The sequence below is a fragment of the Trifolium pratense genome, linkage group LG5 (assembly GCF_020283565.1).
Source record: "Trifolium pratense cultivar HEN17-A07 linkage group LG5, ARS_RC_1.1, whole genome shotgun sequence".
NCBI classification, from domain to species: Eukaryota; Viridiplantae; Streptophyta; class Magnoliopsida; order Fabales; family Fabaceae; genus Trifolium; species Trifolium pratense.
This window is the reverse complement of record NC_060063.1, coordinates 43,403,918-43,421,712: the sequence shown is the minus strand read 5'-3', so window position 1 is coordinate 43,421,712 and position 17,795 is coordinate 43,403,918. Positions and strand designations below refer to the sequence as shown.

The window sequence follows — 17,795 nt, the reverse complement described above, 5'->3', positions numbered from 1 at the left end:
AGAGATTACACTTTACTCTCTTATGTGTAAAATACACATGAGATGATCCGTTCCCGTTTGAGAGGTGGGAGTTTTTCGGAAGGTAGTTCTAGTAGCTAGCTATGTATGCGCAATTTGCGATGGATCTGAGGAGAAATTGGGAGCATGCTTTGTTAGATAATAATAATTATATTATTATGTAAGGGTAATGTGGTCTTTTCAAATCTTTAGTTTATATACTCTATTATAACTCATTTGTTCCTAAGTTTTGTTATTCTATTGAAACCCTAAGTTTAAGGGTCTTTCTCTTTCTCTATGTTTCTATATGTTCAATCTTGTTAACATGGTATCGAGAGCTTATTTCGATCCGTCTTAAACTATTTGTCGCTTCCGTTTTCGAATTCTCAAAAGTTTGTATGTTTGGGAATGTATTTGTTTTGGTCTTTGATTATTATTGATCTCGGGAAAGTTGTTTACTTGCGGCTACAAGAAGGATTGTTGCGGCTACAAGGATTGTGTTTTTGTTGGCACTTGCAATTTGTGTTAGTTCAATGAATTCTGTCGCTGATTGATTGGAAGAAACAATTTGATTAAAGGTGAAATTGGTATTTTTATGTTAAGGTGAATTGCTTTGAATTTTGGAAGGTACGGTGCTCTTGTGTTTCTTTGATAAATTGAAAGATTCTTTTGGAACGTGCCGCCTCACTTGATCGGATTGCATTAGTAATTGGTATGATGCCTTTTTTGATTTGCTTTCACTCTTCGTTCATTCCTTTTGTGTGTTTGGAATTTTATTTGATCTGAAATTGATTGTGATTGGTGACAAATTGAAAACAAATTATATAATTTTGTTGAACGGTGGAGTGGAACAATTGAGAAATTGGATTAGGCCTTGCAAATTGTTTTGGTTGATCAACAATTAAAGGTTGGTACAATCAGTTGGAAGTCAATTTGTTTAAAGTTGTTTGCATTTTGTTGGTGACCACCTTTTCCATTCGGTTGTATCTGCATAATTTGTTAATGAGTATAGTTAAAAGGGGAACTTGAAGTATAACTTGTGTGTTTGATATGGCTATGACTCATTCTTTGGTTGCTCCTCTCCCTATTAGTTCTGGTATTGATTGTGTATATCCATATGAGACTACTTCACGAGTATTTGATCTTGCTAAGCAGTTCCAAAAGTTTCTTGCCGCTTAGCCACATGCTACATCTGTCTCGTCTATTAAAGGTTTAACCCCATCTAATTTGTCAGGTATCTCTTCTTCCATATGGATCCTTGATTCTGGAGCATCACATCATATGTCATATGATCATAAATCTTTTTTGTATTTAAATTCTAAATCATCGATGTCAGTTATGACGGCTGATGGCACTCCTATGCCAATAGCAGGAATTGGGTCAGTGTCCACATCTAATTTGTTTCTTTCTGATGTTTATTATATTCCTAATCTCACATTGAGTCTTGTTTCTGTTAGTCAATTATGTGATTCTGGTTACTCGGTTATGTTTTCTTCCACTCATTGTTATGTGCAGGATCCACAATCTGGGAGGTTGATTGGGGCTGGTCGTAGACATGGAGGACTTTATGTTTTGGATGAGCTGAAAGTTCCAGATACCGTAGCCTCAACTTCTACTGCCACTATTGATTTATCATCTTTTCATTTGAATTTATCATCTTCTAAATTTTATTTGTGGCATTCTCGTCTTGGTCATGTTTCAGCATCTAGATTAAAATATTTAGCCTCTACTGGAGCTTTAGGAAAATTTCAAATTAATGATATTTCTGATTGTTGTGGTTGCAAACTTGCCAAATTTTCTGCCTTGCCTTTTAACAAAAGTGTTTCGGTGTCCAAAGCACCTTTTGATTTGGTTCATTCTGATGTGTGGGGTCCATCACCGATTCTTACCAAAGGTGGGTCAAGATATTATGTCTCCTTTATTGATGATCATACTCGTTATTGTTGGGTTTATCTTATGAAAAATCGTTCTGAGTTCTTTGATATTTATCATATGTTTCGTGCTATGGTTAAAACCCAACATAATGCTGTCATAAAGTGTTTCCGTTGTGATTTAGGTGGTGAATATACTTCTAATAAATTCTTTAAGTTACTTGCTTATGATGGTACTATTCATCAAACTTCTTGTACTGATACTCCTCAACAAAATGGCGTTGCTGAAAGGAAACATCGTCATATTGTTGAAACTGCTCGTTCACTTTTGTTGTCTGCTTCAGTTCCATGTGAGTTTTGGGGCGAAGCAATTCGCACAGCTGTTCATGCTATTAATAGAATTCCGTCATTAATCACCTCAGGTTTGTCTCCTTTTGAAAAGTTGTATGGTTCCACTCCTGATTATTCTTCTTTGAAAGTCTTTGGTTCTACTTGTTTTGTTCTTCGTCCACAAGTAGAACGTAATAAATTGTCTCCTCGTTCAACAATATGTGTTTTTCTTGGTTACGGTGAAGGTCAAAAGGGTTATCGTTGTTTTGATCCTTCGAGAAAAAAACTGTATGTTTCTCGTCATGTTGTGTTTCTTGAGCACATACCTTTTTTCTCTCTTTCCTCTGATTCGAATACTCCTAGCAGGTCTGAACTAACTAATATTGATCCTTTTGGCATTGATGATGATATTTCTAGTGACTGTAATTTTGAGAACTGCAGGGATGGTACTAGGGCTACTCCAGATACATATGTCCCTTCTGCCCCAACGACTACTCAACAACCTCCCGTGACTGTTGTTCCTATTGTACCTCCTCCGTCGCCACCACCACCTCCTCCTTCACCACCACATCCTCCTCGTTATCCTCTTCGTGATCGTAAGTCTACTCAGTTGCCTGATTTTGTTTATTCAACTTATTCTGCTTCTTTTGCTTCTTTCCTAACCTCTGTTCACAGTTTATTTGAGCCATCTTCCTATAAAGAAGCTATTCTTGATCCCCTTTGGCAAAAGGCTATGAATGAGGAACTTGCTGCTTTGCACAAGACAGATACTTGGGACATAGTACCTCTTCCACCAGGAAAACGTGCTATTGGGTCTCGTTGGATATACAAGATTAAAACCAAGTCTGATGGGTCAGTTGAGCGCTACAAAGCTCGTTTGGTGGCTAAGGGATTCTCTCAACAATATGGTATAGATTATGAAGAAACATTTGCTCCTGTGGCCAAGATGACTACTATTCGCACTCTTATTGCTGTTGCATCTGTTCGTCAGTGGCATATTTCCCAAATGGATGTTAAAAATGCTTTTCTAAATGGTGATCTTCATGAGGAAGTTTATATGGTACCTCCAGAAGGTGTTTCTCATAATCAGGGGGAAGTGTGTAAGTTGAAGAAAGCTCTATATGGTCTAAAACAAGCTCCCCGTGCTTGGTTTGAAAAGTTCTCTGCTGTGATTATATCTCTTGGATTTTGCTCTAGTGATCATGATTCTGCTTTATTTGTTAGGACAACTTCTCATGGTCGTATTATACTCTCCTTATATGTCGATGATATGATTATTACAGGTGATGATGTTGATGGAATTGATGAATTGAAAATACAATTAGCAAAAATATTTGAGATGAAGGATTTGGGCCCTCTTCGCTATTTCTTGGGAATTGAAGTTGCCTACTCTCCTAGGGGTTATCTTCTATCTCAATCCAAGTATATTGCCAACATTCTTGAGCAAGCTCGCCTCTCTGATACTCGAGCAGTAGATAGTCCGCTAGAGTTGAATGTGAAATATGTTCAATCTGATGGTGTTCCTCTATCAGATCCCACTTTGTATCGTACTCTGGTTGGAAGCTTGGTGTATCTTACTATTACTAGACCTGATATTGCTTATGCAGTGCATGTTGTGAGTCAGTTTGTTGTTTCTCCCACTACTGTGCATTGGGCAGCGGTGCTTCGTATTCTTCGTTATCTTCGAGGAACTCAGTTTCAAAGCCTTTTGTTTCCATCATCTTCTTCCTTAGAGTTACGTGCTTACTCTGATGCAGATTGGGCTGGTGATCCTACCGACCGTAAGTCTACCACAGGGTTTTGTATCTTTCTTGGAGATTCTCTCGTTTCTTGGAAGAGCAAAAAGCAGGACATTGTCTCCCGCTCTTCTACTGAAGCTGAATATCGTGCTATGGCATCCACGACAACTGAAATTGTTTGGTTGCGTTGGTTACTTTCTGATATGGGTGTTGCTCTTTCTGAACCAACTCCTATGTACTGTGACAACAAAAGTGCCATTCAAATTGCCCACAACTCAGTATTTCATGAACGCACTAAGCACATTGAAATTGATTGCCATTTTACACGTCATCATCTTCAGCATGGCACCATTACTTTGCCTTTTATTTCTTCCTCCTTGCAGATTGCTGATTTGTTCACGAAGACGCATTCTATTAAACGTTTTCGTTTCTTGATTGACAAACTCTCGATGCTCCCTATCACTGCATCGTGAGTTTGAGGGGAGATGTTAGATAATAGTAATTATATTATTATGTAAGGGTAATGTGGTCTTTTCAAATCTTTAGTTTATATACTCTATTGTAACTCATTTGTTCCTAAGTTTTGTTATTCTATTGAAACCCTAAGTTTAAGGGTCTTTCTCTTTCTCTATGTTTCTATATGTTCAATCTTGTTAACAGCTTAACTGAGAAATCAACAAAACAACACACCTTCTGCAAGTGCGCGTGAATTGGGCTTGATTCGACCACAATAAGAAGTTATAAATTGTAACGTTGATGCGACAATTTTTGACGAAACAAAATAAGTTTGGTGTTGGAATGTATCTAAGGGAAGATAAAGTTTGGTTCTTGGTATATATGGTGATCTTATGAAACGATTTGATTTCTAGAGGTTGAAGCCTTAACATTGAGCTTGAGATTAAGGTACTTCGTACTATAACATTCGATTTGATTATATGAGAGTTTTGTAACCAAAAAAATCTAAAAGAGAGTTACATTTTAATAATTGCAGTTGTGATACTATATATTGTGTATACTTTGAAGGGTTAATTAATATTGTGGCCATAATGTATGATGTCAATTTTAGCCACTATATATATTTTTTTCACATTTGCATTTTGACTATTTTGGTTATAGGCATATAATTTAAGGTAAGAGTGAGGATATATATATTTTGTTGGGTCTACAATCACATGTCTAACCTCTAATTAATTGATGTTATTATTTAATTTATAATTAATTGCTTGGTATTGAAAATTAGAGTGATGAAGCAATTGAAGATTTTTTTTTATAGACAAGGATGTCAAAGATAATGAATTTGTTTTACATCAAAGGAGTTTATATTTCTAATATGTAGAAAATATTAACCATTTTTTTGTTTAGGAACTTTTAATTTAGTGGAGTGTACATGTTTGATTTTCAAATTACAACTATTTTGTTTCTCAAGTGACCAGTTTCACCCTGAGATGGAAATTGGGCATGCATAACTTATGGATATTTAAATTTTCTTTTTGCGTGAAATAAAAAAATCTTTTAGAATTATTTGTCATAAAATATATTGTGATGTTTCGAATTTCAATAAGTACCAACTTATCTTCACAAAACAACACTTCCTGAAATTTGGACCGTCACAATATTTTTATGACAAATAATTCTAAATAAAAAATTCAAGGCTTATCAAAAAAAAAAAAAAAAATTCAAGTTTCTGTAGGTTGTGCATGTTTAATCTCCATCTGTTGATACCTAAAAATCAAAATATCCTTTTTGCATTGTAATTTGAAAATAAAATATACACTCCACTAAATTAAAAGTATACCTGCAAAAAATAGTTAATGTTTTCTACGTATTAGAAATCCCTTTATTGCATAAAATTTCAATATATCCCAAAACCTTAAGGTGTTAGGATAGAGCAATATCAATGGTTTTATAATATTTCTAACACGCCCCCTCACACAAGAGTCCACTTGGGCTTGAAGCGTGTATAATGCATAGGTCCACCTACCATATGCTTAAATTCCACTTTTTAATTAGAAAGTGAGGGGAGCGTGGATCGAACTCTACACCACTTAGTCATAGAGGCTCTGATACCATGTCAAATAACCGATTATCCCAAAACCTTAAGGTGTTAAGATAGAGCCATATCAATGGTTTTATAATATTTCTAACAGACATCTTGGTCTATAAAATAAATCTTCTTTTGCTTCATCACTCTAATTTTAAATATCGAAAAATTAATCACAAATAATAAATTAAATTGGTTAATTAGTGGATAGACATAAATAAAAAAGTATATATGTGATTGGAGACGCAACACAACCTATTCCTCCAACCCTTTACCTTAAATTGTATGTCTAATCAAAATGTGAAAAAACTTAACAGTTAATTCATCCTTAAAATAATTTAAAGATATCCTTAATTATTTAAATTATAATTAGCAACCACAATTGTGGCCACAATATTAACCCTTCAAAGTATATGCAATATTAGTAATGCAACAATAAGTTTAAAAGAGTGGTGAAGATATCCATAATTTAAAGGATTAATTTAAATGATTATATCTTAACTTCAATGTATTATTAGCCATTGATTTATAAACAATTATTTTTATTTATAATTATCCATAATTTAAAGGATTATATCTTAACTTCAATCACAATAAGTTTATAAAACAATGGCTAAAACTTGAACTCATAAGTTTAAAAGAGTGGTTAAAATTTAATTTGCTAGTACTTATTGTATAAATGACTAATTAAACATCTAAAGCAGTAAATGATATTTACCATCATTTCGAGATCCCATTAATCCGAATGAAACTTGATTGTTGTCCTGAAAGCATATTCACAAAACACTTTGAGAGGATATTAAGAGAAAGAATCAAACTTTTAACATATGATAAACAAAAGAAGGCAGTGGATAAATATTGAAAAATTGCATGAAAACAAATTAATTAAGTAAATCCACCTTGGTAGAAGCTATTAGTAGGGTTCAAGAACATGTTTCTGAATTTAGTACCATGTTTTGGAAATGGATTATGTCACGTGTGATTTACACGTACAAGAGAGAATAAAATGTAATCTTTTATATCATTCATTACGAGAGAAAAACATATAAAAGATTTAGATGAAGTGAATTTATGTGGTGATATATCACACTTTATTTTCTCAAGTGTAAATTACAATTGAGAGGATCCATTTCCCCATGTTTTGTGTTCAGATGAAAGAAGAAATTGAGAATTCATTAGAAAAATGAAGAGGAAGTGTGAGAGATATGATGCAATGAAGCATGTATTTATATTAGAGGAAAAAGAGTGGGAATTAGCAATGCAATGAAAGGGGGTTTATGTGAGTTAAGAATTTAGCATTTTTGAAAGAAAAAAAAATACAAAAATAGAATTTTTATTTTTTATTTATTTTGTAATCTTCAGTACATTGAATCTAATGTGTATTATGAGATTATAGGATATGTATGCAATTAATATGTTTATATAAGTTAATAATTTATCATCTTCGAAAAAATACAAAAATGGAATTTAAATTTTTTATTTATTTTTTAATCAATACATTGAATCTAATTAATATTGTGTATTATGAGATTATAAGATACAGTAATAAATTAATATATTTGCGTGAGTTAAGAATTTAGCATGTTTGAGAAAAATACAAAAATTGATTTTATTTTGTTTTTTGTTTTTTAATCTTCAATACATTGAATCTTATGAGTATTATGAGATTATAAGATAAGATATGTATGAAATTTTGGATTTTTAACCAAAATTTAAGATAAGATAAAAAAAAAAAAAAGAGACACATACATATAATTGAAAGTGAGATAGAAACTCATACACTTTTAGTTTCATTCCATATTAGAGAATCTTTATTTTCTTTTACTCAATTAGAGAATCTCTTATATTGCATTAATATGGAGGTTGCTATGGAGCTTGAAGATGATTTATTTTTTGAAAATTTGAGCAAGGAAATTGCTCTCTTAATTATGGATGAAGATGAAGATGAAGATCCTCTTGTTTCTCAACCTCCAAACTCTCTTCAGGTTCTTTACTAATTACACCTCCTAAATTACATCATGCACCTCATATATACTTGCATATAATTTTTCTCTTCCCTTTTATGCTTCTTTTCTAATCATGGTTTTTTAAAAATAATATATTTGTGCGTGAGGTGTTAGCTCAATGGTAAATGTTTGACATTATAACCTAAAAAAATAGTTAAAATTAAATTCTTCTAGAAATATTCGTAAAATAATCATTAGTGTGACTTTAATTAATAATAATTTTTTCTAAATTAATTTCATTTTGAAGGCTTATTCAAGAGCAATTCATCCACCTCCACAATTTGATTACTTCTATGAGCATGCTTTGATTAGAAGAGAAAGCAAAGGAACAGGAGTGTTTATCCCACAAGCAACACAACCAAGAAGGAGGCACAAGAAAGGAAGATCTAATTCATACTCAAAATATCAAAAGCAATCTCAAGACACAAGAATGGTTTCTCAAGTTCCTACCAAGAATTCATTAAAACAATAAAATGGTTGAAGTTATATAGATCCTTCTAGTTATATTGATTTTATTTTGTTTTTTGTTTGGATTTGTCCTATTTATAACATTTCTTTCATTTGTTTAGATTTTTACTTATTTTTTGTATCTTGACATTTTCTTATCATCTAGATTTTGCACACTTATGCTAATTTAGATTGTTGTTTTTTAATATATGGTTCTTTGGTCAATTCAAAAAAAGATTTGTATGAAATTAAGATGTTTATATTTTCTTTTCATATAAATTTTTGAGAATTTCCCATAATAAAAGATGATAAATCAAAGTAAATGAATGATGATTTAACTAAATTATTTATATTGGTGTATCCAATTATCATAAATGCAAAATAAAGAATAATTTGAGAACAATGCATATTGAAATTTACTGAAAACTATAAAGGATAAATTTGCGAACAAGCTCACAATATATATATATATATATATATATATATATATATATATATATATATATATATATATATATATATATATATATATATATAATTAACGACCTAATTACAAGGCTACAATTGATATTTGATATGACAAAATAACATACGGACTTTGTCCAACGGCCACTGGGGCCGTGCATTATGCACACCAAATCACGACGACATTTTGTTCGTTTGTCATTGTTTGATGGCTATCATATATTTTCGACCTTTAGCTACGACTTAAACTGTATTTAATTCCTAAAAACCATTTTAAACAAAAAGACGTCTACCTACGGCTGAAACTGTCACTAAATGTTCCTTTGCCTTAGTAAAATTTAATAAAGGGTAAATGTCTATTTATCCCCTGCAAAATTAGGGATTTTTTATTTATCCCGTGCGCGAATTTTTTTTCTGTTTACCACCCTACAATGTGCAGATTCTCTCATTTTGCCCTCTAGGTGCACAACTGGGCATCCGACCGTGCATCTTTGCGGACGTGGGATGCAGACGTGGAAATACATTTAATTTATATTTATTTTTAAAAACTCCACGTCAGTTAATATTTTTTTTAAAAAAAAATTTGTAAAAAAAATTCTTAAAACTTTATTATTATTTTTTTTACTGCCAAAAAATATAATTTTTTAAAAAAAAAAAATTCTTAAAACTTTATTATTCTTTTTTTAATAATTTTTTTTAAGAATTTTAAAAAATAATAAACTTATTTTTTATTTTTTTTACAAATTCATAAAACTTTAGTAGGAGTATTGTTTTTTTTTTAACAGTGAAAAAAATTTATAAAAACATAATAATAAAGTTTTAAGAGTTTTTTTTTCTTATAAATATTTTTTTTATAGTAAAAAAAATTATTAAAAAAACATAATAATAAAGTTTTAATACTTTTTTTATAGTAAAAAAAAATTATTAAAAAAACATAATAATAAAGTTTTAAGAGTTTTTTTATAAAAAAAAATTATTGTTTTTTGAAAAAAAAAGTATTATTCTTTCTGACAGTCAAAAAAATAATAATAAAGTTTTAAGATTTTTTTTTTAAAAGGAATTTTTTTAAAAAAAATAAAAATTTATTAACTGACGTGGATTTTTAAAAATAATTATAAATTTAATGTATTTCCATGTGTGCTTGCCACGTAAGCAAAGATGCACAGTCAAATGCCCGCTTGTCCATCTAGGGGGCAAAATGAGAAAATTTTCATATTGCGGGGGGTAAACAGAAAAAATTCGCACAGTGAGTAAACGAAAAATCCCTAATTTTGCTGGGGTAAATAAGCATTTACCCTTTAATAAAATATTAATAATAAAATTTATTTTTTCAACAATTTATGAGAAATTGACATCACCATCATTGATTTTAACGCAATGTGAAGAATTGACTTTAGCAATCGCAAGGCGTAGGGTGCTGGTCACAAGGCGCTTGGATTGGGCAAAACAGAGTTTTTTTCCCCTTGTCTAGAAAATGTGAGGCATCGACGTCGGACGCAAAGCGTCAATCGCAACGTTCTTATTAAAGATATGATTAGTTAGTTATTGGTTGGTATTTGTTCTGGATCGGCTATAAAGGCCAAACATACGAGAAGACCCCATCAAAATTGGATAAGAATAAACATATGGCAAACGACCATGGCTAGTAGCGGACCTAGGGGTGCGTGGGCTGAGGTGGGCCACGGCCCACCCCCACCCAAAAAATAATTTTATTATATGTAGAGTATTAATTTAAATGTATTATTAATGATTTTAAGTATACATATGTGTATAAATATTAATTTAGAGTTTATTATTGATTATTATAAGTAACTCGGTACAGATATTAGTTCAGGTGTTAGGATAAATATTAGTTCATAATTAAATGAAATTATAGTATTAGATAAAATTAGCTAATGAACTAGCATATATAAATATGAAATGACATAAAAAATATGTTTAATTAATATTTAATTTTCTAAGCTTTCACCACGAGCATCAATACTACCACTAACTGATACGTCGCCGTTCAGAATTGACTAACTCGGCTCACCCATTTCTGAACAACTAGTTCAGTATTAGCTACTAGTTAGCTAACGTATAAATAATCTTGAGGTAAATCATGTGCACTCAATTTTTCTCATAATATAATATCTTATTTTGATCAATACAAAAAGTTTGACGCTTTTCTCTCATTTCTTCCCATGGATGTCATGTTTCATAACGGTTCTAGAGGACGCAGCGCATATATATTATGTTGGAAAAACCTTTGTGATTAGACAAGAAATTAATTAATAGGAACTATATAACATCCACTTGTATTATTAAAATGAAAATTTTGATACAAAAACAGAAAATCAAAACAAACATAAGTTTTAATATATATATTGCTTACATATATAACATAATTTAAAACAAACCATATAGAAGTGGATGATTCATAATTTGCACCAAAATCCTAGCCAGTTCCACCAAAGACAGCCTTAAGCTTCTTAATTTGTTCAAAATCAAGAAAAGTAACCTTTTGAAGTATGGAAGTTTGTAAGCTGTTGGCAAATAATAATTCATCAAGTACTTGCATGCTAGGATCTGGGCTAGTAAAAGCAGAAAAAGAAACAGCAGTTCCAGAACCAGAGTTAACTTGAAAATGTAACAGTCCTTGTGGAAAAACAAAAACATCACCAGCATTAACAGTTTTCACAAAAAGATTTGTTGGTGTGATAAATCCAACAATCATTTGACCTTCAACCATGATTGATATTTCACTAGCATCAGGATGAAGATGCATTGGTACAGTTCCATTAAAACCAACATCTATTCTTGCCGCGGAAATACCAAGTCCGTTGAGACCTGGTAAATTATTGACCGATGCAGTTGTTACACCGAGACGAAAACGGTTTTCTGTGTTTCCAGCTACTAAGCCAGTGAACGAAAAATCGTTTGCTGTTACAAGTGATGGTGGTTTGCATGGAAAGCCTGATGGGGTGGTGGGAAGCAATAAGTTTGCTACACAAAAATCTTTGGCAGATGAAGTAGCATTTGAGGTATATGAGATAAGAGCAAAAATGAAAAGAATAATTTGAATCATTTTCATCTTTGAAAATTGAATGTGGGATAAGAGAATAATGGGATTTGTTTGCTATTTATAGAATTAAATATTCCCTGGGTACGTTCCAAAATAAGGGAATTGGATATCCAGTAGTAAATATCCCGCTATTTTCATGCTGTTTTTAATCATGACCGTCCGATCTAATATTAATGGTTGAGATAGATTGGTTTGTACTGATTTTATTTATTAGAAGCAATATGAACCGAGCGATTTAAAATGAATGATTGAGATGTACCATAGCGTTTAAGTGTCGGATTTACTTACTGTAGTGCATCCTGTCCCAAAATAAGTGCATGCTGTGTTGCGTAAGGTTTTTGTAAATTAAGCACCGATATGCTAAAATGGTTTTGTATCGTATCTGAGACACAACTGATAAATTAAGTGCATGTTAAAAAAAAATAAAAAATTAAGTGCATGTTGTGTAATTTGTTTTAGGAAAATGCTTTAGTGTACGATACAAATTGTCGTCTAAACCGCACGACTTATTATTCCAAGCGGTGGTTATACATTTCTTTAAGTTTCTTTTATATTTTTTTTTCTATTTTGTTTTTTTGGCCAAGATGGTCATCCTAGGACCAATTTAATATCTAGCACTATATATGATTTATAGAGTATTATATTTTTGATAAATTTTTATTAGGATTCGAAATGAGTGAAGTCAAGGGTATAATAGGTATATTGAAAAGTCCATCCCAAACTCACCTATTCTTTTTATATATTGTTATAGATTACAACAATATTATATATTATATCTTAGATTACGGATACGCATTGTATCCGATACTTGTATCATGTCCATGATTCATTGAAGAAAATCAATAAATGAATGTAACCATTTTACACAATATATTGTCCCAATTAACCATTGACTATTTGTGCACATAGAGTACTGGTTTAAATTCAGAAATCATAATGCTGAGTTTTTGTGTGGTTTTGCTGAAAATATTAGTTTAAAGTCAACTTGCTGAGCTTTGTGGTGTTATGAGACCTTAAGCAAGAAGACTTGAGAGCCAAGACTACATGAATGTTGTGGTTTCTCATGTGTATAGAGAAGAGAACCAATGTGTTGATGGCCTTCTAACATTGGCCTCACTATTGATAGGTTTACCATCTGGTATGAAATCCCTTCCCAAATCTTAAGTTGTTTTATTGATAATAGATTGGATAAACCTAACTATACGTTTGTAATATAGCTTGAAAGTTTTGGTTTGGTCCTTTCCTATTTTGTATATCTCTTCGGTTTCCTATTTTGATATTTCTTGAGGTAAATATGAAGTAAATTAATGTGAAGATAAATTGAAATAAATTAATGTTGAATTGATGAAGTAAATATGCGTCATGAGGGGAGCCAACAATAATAATGTGAGTGAGTTGTTAGAGCAATTCAGGAGACAGGAGTTATACATTTGGGTTCATAGAAATCACACAAACGTATTTAAACACCACATATTTATGGTATTAAATTTATAGGTCTTCTTATTTATAAAGTGTTCAAATACATGTGGCACGAATCTTGTTCAAATAACACTCCCACTCCTCTATTATTTTACACAAGGTGTATATATAGAGCCTTAATTAGCATGCTTAGTAGCTGTAAAATTAACTGGCTAGTAATAATTTCCTTGAAGCAACGTAACCTTAGAATCATCTTGTGAATGTAAGCTGTTCGTAAGTAATAAATATCTATTTTGTCTATGTAACTAATTTATACCAACCTATCTATGTATCTATTCTATTTATTTATCTAATTTAATAATGAAAATGCAGATCTATATTACAATTATGGATGGAATTATAGACAAATTCAGAAACTTATCGTAGGTACCGTACCGAAGGTCGAAAATTAAGAATAAATATGACAAAAGTAATGTATTTATTTATATGAAATAGTAGTTTGTATACATTGCTGATGGAAATATTTTACAGAGTTAATCAATTATAAATAATAATTTTTTTAGGTCCATAGATAAATACCACTAAAACTTACACACAATTGTGGTGAGGTCTCAAATTCGAAAAAAAAAAAAATTGGTGAGGTCTCAAATTCGAACCCGAATAAAGATCTCTAGCCTAGCATTTTTTATGTTAATTACCTATGAGAATTTGAATGTAGGAATTAAACTCGGCTTCTCATTATATTGAAATTGTTTGGAGTCCCATATTATTCATGTTTGCAAACTGTTTGGATATAACCTCATCTTTTAAGCTAACTTTTAATGAGATATAAGTTCATTTAACAAAAATAATATAGTTTTATCCAATTCCATCTATTAATATTGTTATACCAAAAATAAAAATTACTTGCCCAATTGAATATGTTTCAATCACCAAATGTGGCTAAATTAGCATCTTAATTACTTATGTACAGAGCTTACTAGTACGTACAATTTACGGCTACTAAGTAGGGATGGTCTCAACTATTTGGAGACTGTTCAAAATTGAACTGTAAAAAAAATAAGAGATAATTAGTAATTATCAAATTAAATCACAAATTAACAAAGAAGAAATTAACAATTAGAAGAAAAGAAAAACTAAGCAATTAGAAAATTAATCTTAAATTTAGTTTTCACATTTTTCCCTTCTGTTTTTTCCTTTCCTTCACTGATCAGTGGATGTTTTCGTTTTTTTAGTTGCTCATAGTGGTGGATTCCGGACCTACTAAAATTAAAATTTTGAGCCCCAAAAATTAGAGGCCTAGTTATAAAAGGCTTAATGCCCCCGCTCTAGGCCAACACTGTTATAATTCCTGCTAATTAAACTGAGCTCTATATTTAAAAAAGTACAAGTTAATGATCATCCTTATATTTACGACTAAAAGCTGGAATCCCAATAAGCCCTTTTAATGTTGGAACAACATCGGCATCAATAGTTTACTGGGTCTCAATGGACTTGGTATCTCTGCAGCAAGAGTAGATATCGGTATAAATGGAACCGTACCAATGCACATTCATCCTGATGCAACTGAGTTAATTAGTAATCATGGTTGAAGGTCAAATAACTGCTGGATTTATTAATTACTCCTACAAAACTTTTTGTGAAAACTCTTAATCCTGGTGATGTTATAGTTTTTCCAAAAGGATTAATGCATTTTCAACTTAACTCTGGTGTTGGAAAAACTTATGCTTTTGCTGCTTATAGTAGCACAAATCCTACCTTGCATATAATTGATTATTTGTTATTTGGTAACAAATTACCAACTCCCACACTTGAAAAGACTACTCTGCTTGATGCAACACAAATTAAGAAGCTTAAGGTTCAGTTTGGTGGCAGTGGCTAGGATTGCTTGCTTATGAATTATCCACTTCTATGTTTATTTTTATGGTATATATGGTTCTTAATTTCTTACTCGATGGCGGATCTTGAGTAATTTTATTAGGGTGCCAAAAAATTTATTATAAGTTATAAGTAAAAATAAAAGAGAAAATGAAATTGTATTTGTATAATATGGTTCAAGCACTCCAAATCAATTTATTTGAATAAAAATACAATAAAAAAAAAAGGGCCTACAAGAAATTGAACTTATGACCTTAGAAAACCTTTCCTTATCCACTCTGACATGCAAATATTATTATAATATCTGCCTAATATATGATATATAAGATATTTGAGGGATGCAAATATATAGTTAATATACACCTAATATAGTGTATATATATATATATATATATATATATATATATATATATATATATATATATATATATATATATGATATTTTAGGAGTACCGTGGCACCTGTCGGCTTCTTAGATAATTTGCCCCTGCTTTTACCACCAATTTTTTAGATTTTTGTATTAGGCCTAATAACTTTAAAATTATAGATTGACGATTATTAATTATTACTACGTAGATAACAAAGAGGGTATTTTGATCATTTCAGGAGGCGCGTGAGAAACGGTGGCAGCCACGAAAAGAAGAACCCAAAAACTAATATTTTTTCCATCAACATCTTATACATGTACACTACATGAATTGGGCTTAGAAAGCACTAATAAGGCCCAAAAGATCATAACTAACCAACTTAGATAGTTGGTTATTTGCACACCAAGTAACAACATAACTATATTGATAACCCCCTTAAATGATTTTACTACACATTTTCCGAATGCAACAAGCCATAATGTTCATGTAATTCTTATTCCTGGCTTGCATAACATTTCGTAGAAAATAAACCTTTTGTTCTTGAGAAAGCCACAATGTAAAACAACAAAATACAAAGCAAACTTGTTAATTATCATCCTTTCCTATAGTCAATGACAAGGTAAAATTAGTTGATTTAGAGGCCGTTTGTTACAGTTTTTTTTAGAAAAGAATCACTTATTTTATAAAAATAATTACTTTTAAAAATATTGAATATGATTGTTATAGATTTTTTAAATAATCAGAAAACAGCTAAAAATGAAAAGATGCTAAGAGTAGCTCCTCAAATAATAGATTTTTTTTAGAGGAGGGAGAAAAGAAATATTAAAAGGAGAAAATGATTTTATAATTAAAAAAATCACTTTTACATATTGTATCCAAATGATGACAGTCAATTATACGATGTTTTTAGTACTATTTTAGAGTATTTATAGTAGCAATTGAAGGCCAAAAGAGAGCAAAAATCTGGAAAAATGAAGTTACTTGACCAAGAAACAAGAAAAGTGGAAAAAAACATCAAAAAAGAAAGAAATTGAAGAATTCATCGCACCACGATGAGGACCATCGCAACACGATGAGAAGCGGTTTAAAAAATAAAACAAATCAATCCATCGTAGCACGATGGATTGCATCGTGGCCACGATGAGAAATTTTGTGAAGCATCGTGGGCACGATAGGTATGATGCGCACGATGGAAAAGCCCAAATCCACGAAGAAAAAAAAATATAAATAGAGTCCTTCTCCTTCACAATTATTCATTCAGAAATCACTCAACAATAGTGATACTCAAGAGAGAGTTAGGAGAACTCTAAGGAGGAGGCAAGGAGGGCCAAGGAACTCCGAGGCAACAAGATTCCTTTCTTTTTATTTGTCTTTGTAATTTTATTTTCCTAGGTTAGGTCGAGTAGATGAACTCCCTTATGAATGCTTGAGACATGTAATTTTGGTTCGAAAAAGTTTATATTCGATTGTTATTCAGTTATTTTCTATAATTGTCTTGTTTTAATTTTTCATTCTTAATCTTGATAACGTTATAGAATGAACTGTTGGAGATTTTTGTTGGGGAAGATGCTGCAACACTTGAACAAAGAAGATGTCGCCGATGGATGCACGTAAAGAATCAAAGCGTGTTTTCACACTAACCTTTAGGTTCTATTCGCCCCCACCAATATTGTGTATTGGATGCAATTGGGATATACGGCGAATACCCTGCAGGATACTTTGATCACCTTGTAGTGGTTTGCACTAACACAACAAGCATATCTTTGATAACATTTTACAAAAATATGATTCCAACAATTCACTCATGCATTAATGAAGTGAAGGATGATTTAGAAGAAAAATGTAAGTGGGAGAGAATTTGGTTTGATTATGTCAGTTTTCTTATGTTTACTGTTTCCAACTTTCTCTATTTATAGAGAGATAATCATGATTTGATCAAGAGAATAACTTCTCCCAAATAACCGTTATTAGCGGTTACAATTCAAAATATATCAGTAACGGTTGGTCTAGTCTATTGGCATGTGTGTGTAACCTTTAACAAACTGATCCTTGTTCAACTCCTGCCTCAACCGTTTTTGCTAAAAATTTGAATCATGATAATTCAAATTAATTGACAATAAAAACGCAAAACAGCAAGACCCAGGAACCGAACCCTGTACCTACAGGTCAT

At 31.4% G+C, this 17,795-nt stretch overlaps 2 protein-coding genes and 1 pseudogene across 2 annotated transcripts; 2 read left to right on the top strand and 1 right to left on the bottom strand.

The window, feature by feature from the left end:
• Positions 1-7,704: 7,704 nt before the first annotated feature.
• On the top strand, positions 7,705-8,525 carry LOC123883070. Its single transcript, XM_045931764.1, has 2 exons — positions 7,705-7,963; positions 8,232-8,525. The coding sequence occupies exons 1-2, from the start codon at positions 7,835-7,837 to the stop codon at positions 8,454-8,456; spliced, it is 354 nt and encodes a 117-aa protein (XP_045787720.1). The 5' UTR covers positions 7,705-7,834; the 3' UTR covers positions 8,457-8,525.
• A 2,700-nt stretch (positions 8,526-11,225) lies between these two features.
• Positions 11,226-11,975, bottom strand: LOC123883069 (auxin-binding protein ABP19b-like). Its single transcript, XM_045931763.1, has one exon. The coding sequence runs from the start codon at positions 11,967-11,969 to the stop codon at positions 11,334-11,336; it is 636 nt and encodes a 211-aa protein (XP_045787719.1). The 5' UTR covers positions 11,970-11,975; the 3' UTR covers positions 11,226-11,333.
• A 1,029-nt stretch (positions 11,976-13,004) lies between these two features.
• Positions 13,005-15,261, top strand: LOC123886740 (annotated as a pseudogene).
• Positions 15,262-17,795: the final 2,534 nt, after the last annotated feature.

Coding starts and splice junctions, on each gene's coding strand:
- LOC123883070 (XM_045931764.1), top strand. CDS start 7,835: ATGGAGGTTGCTATGGAGCTTGAAGATGATTTATTTTTTGAAAATTTG. Junction 7,964..8,231: donor AACCTCCAAACTCTCTTCAG/GTTCTTTACTAA, acceptor TTCATTTTGAAG/GCTTATTCAAGAGCAATTCA.
- LOC123883069 (XM_045931763.1), bottom strand. CDS start 11,969: ATGAAAATGATTCAAATTATTCTTTTCATTTTTGCTCTTATCTCATAT.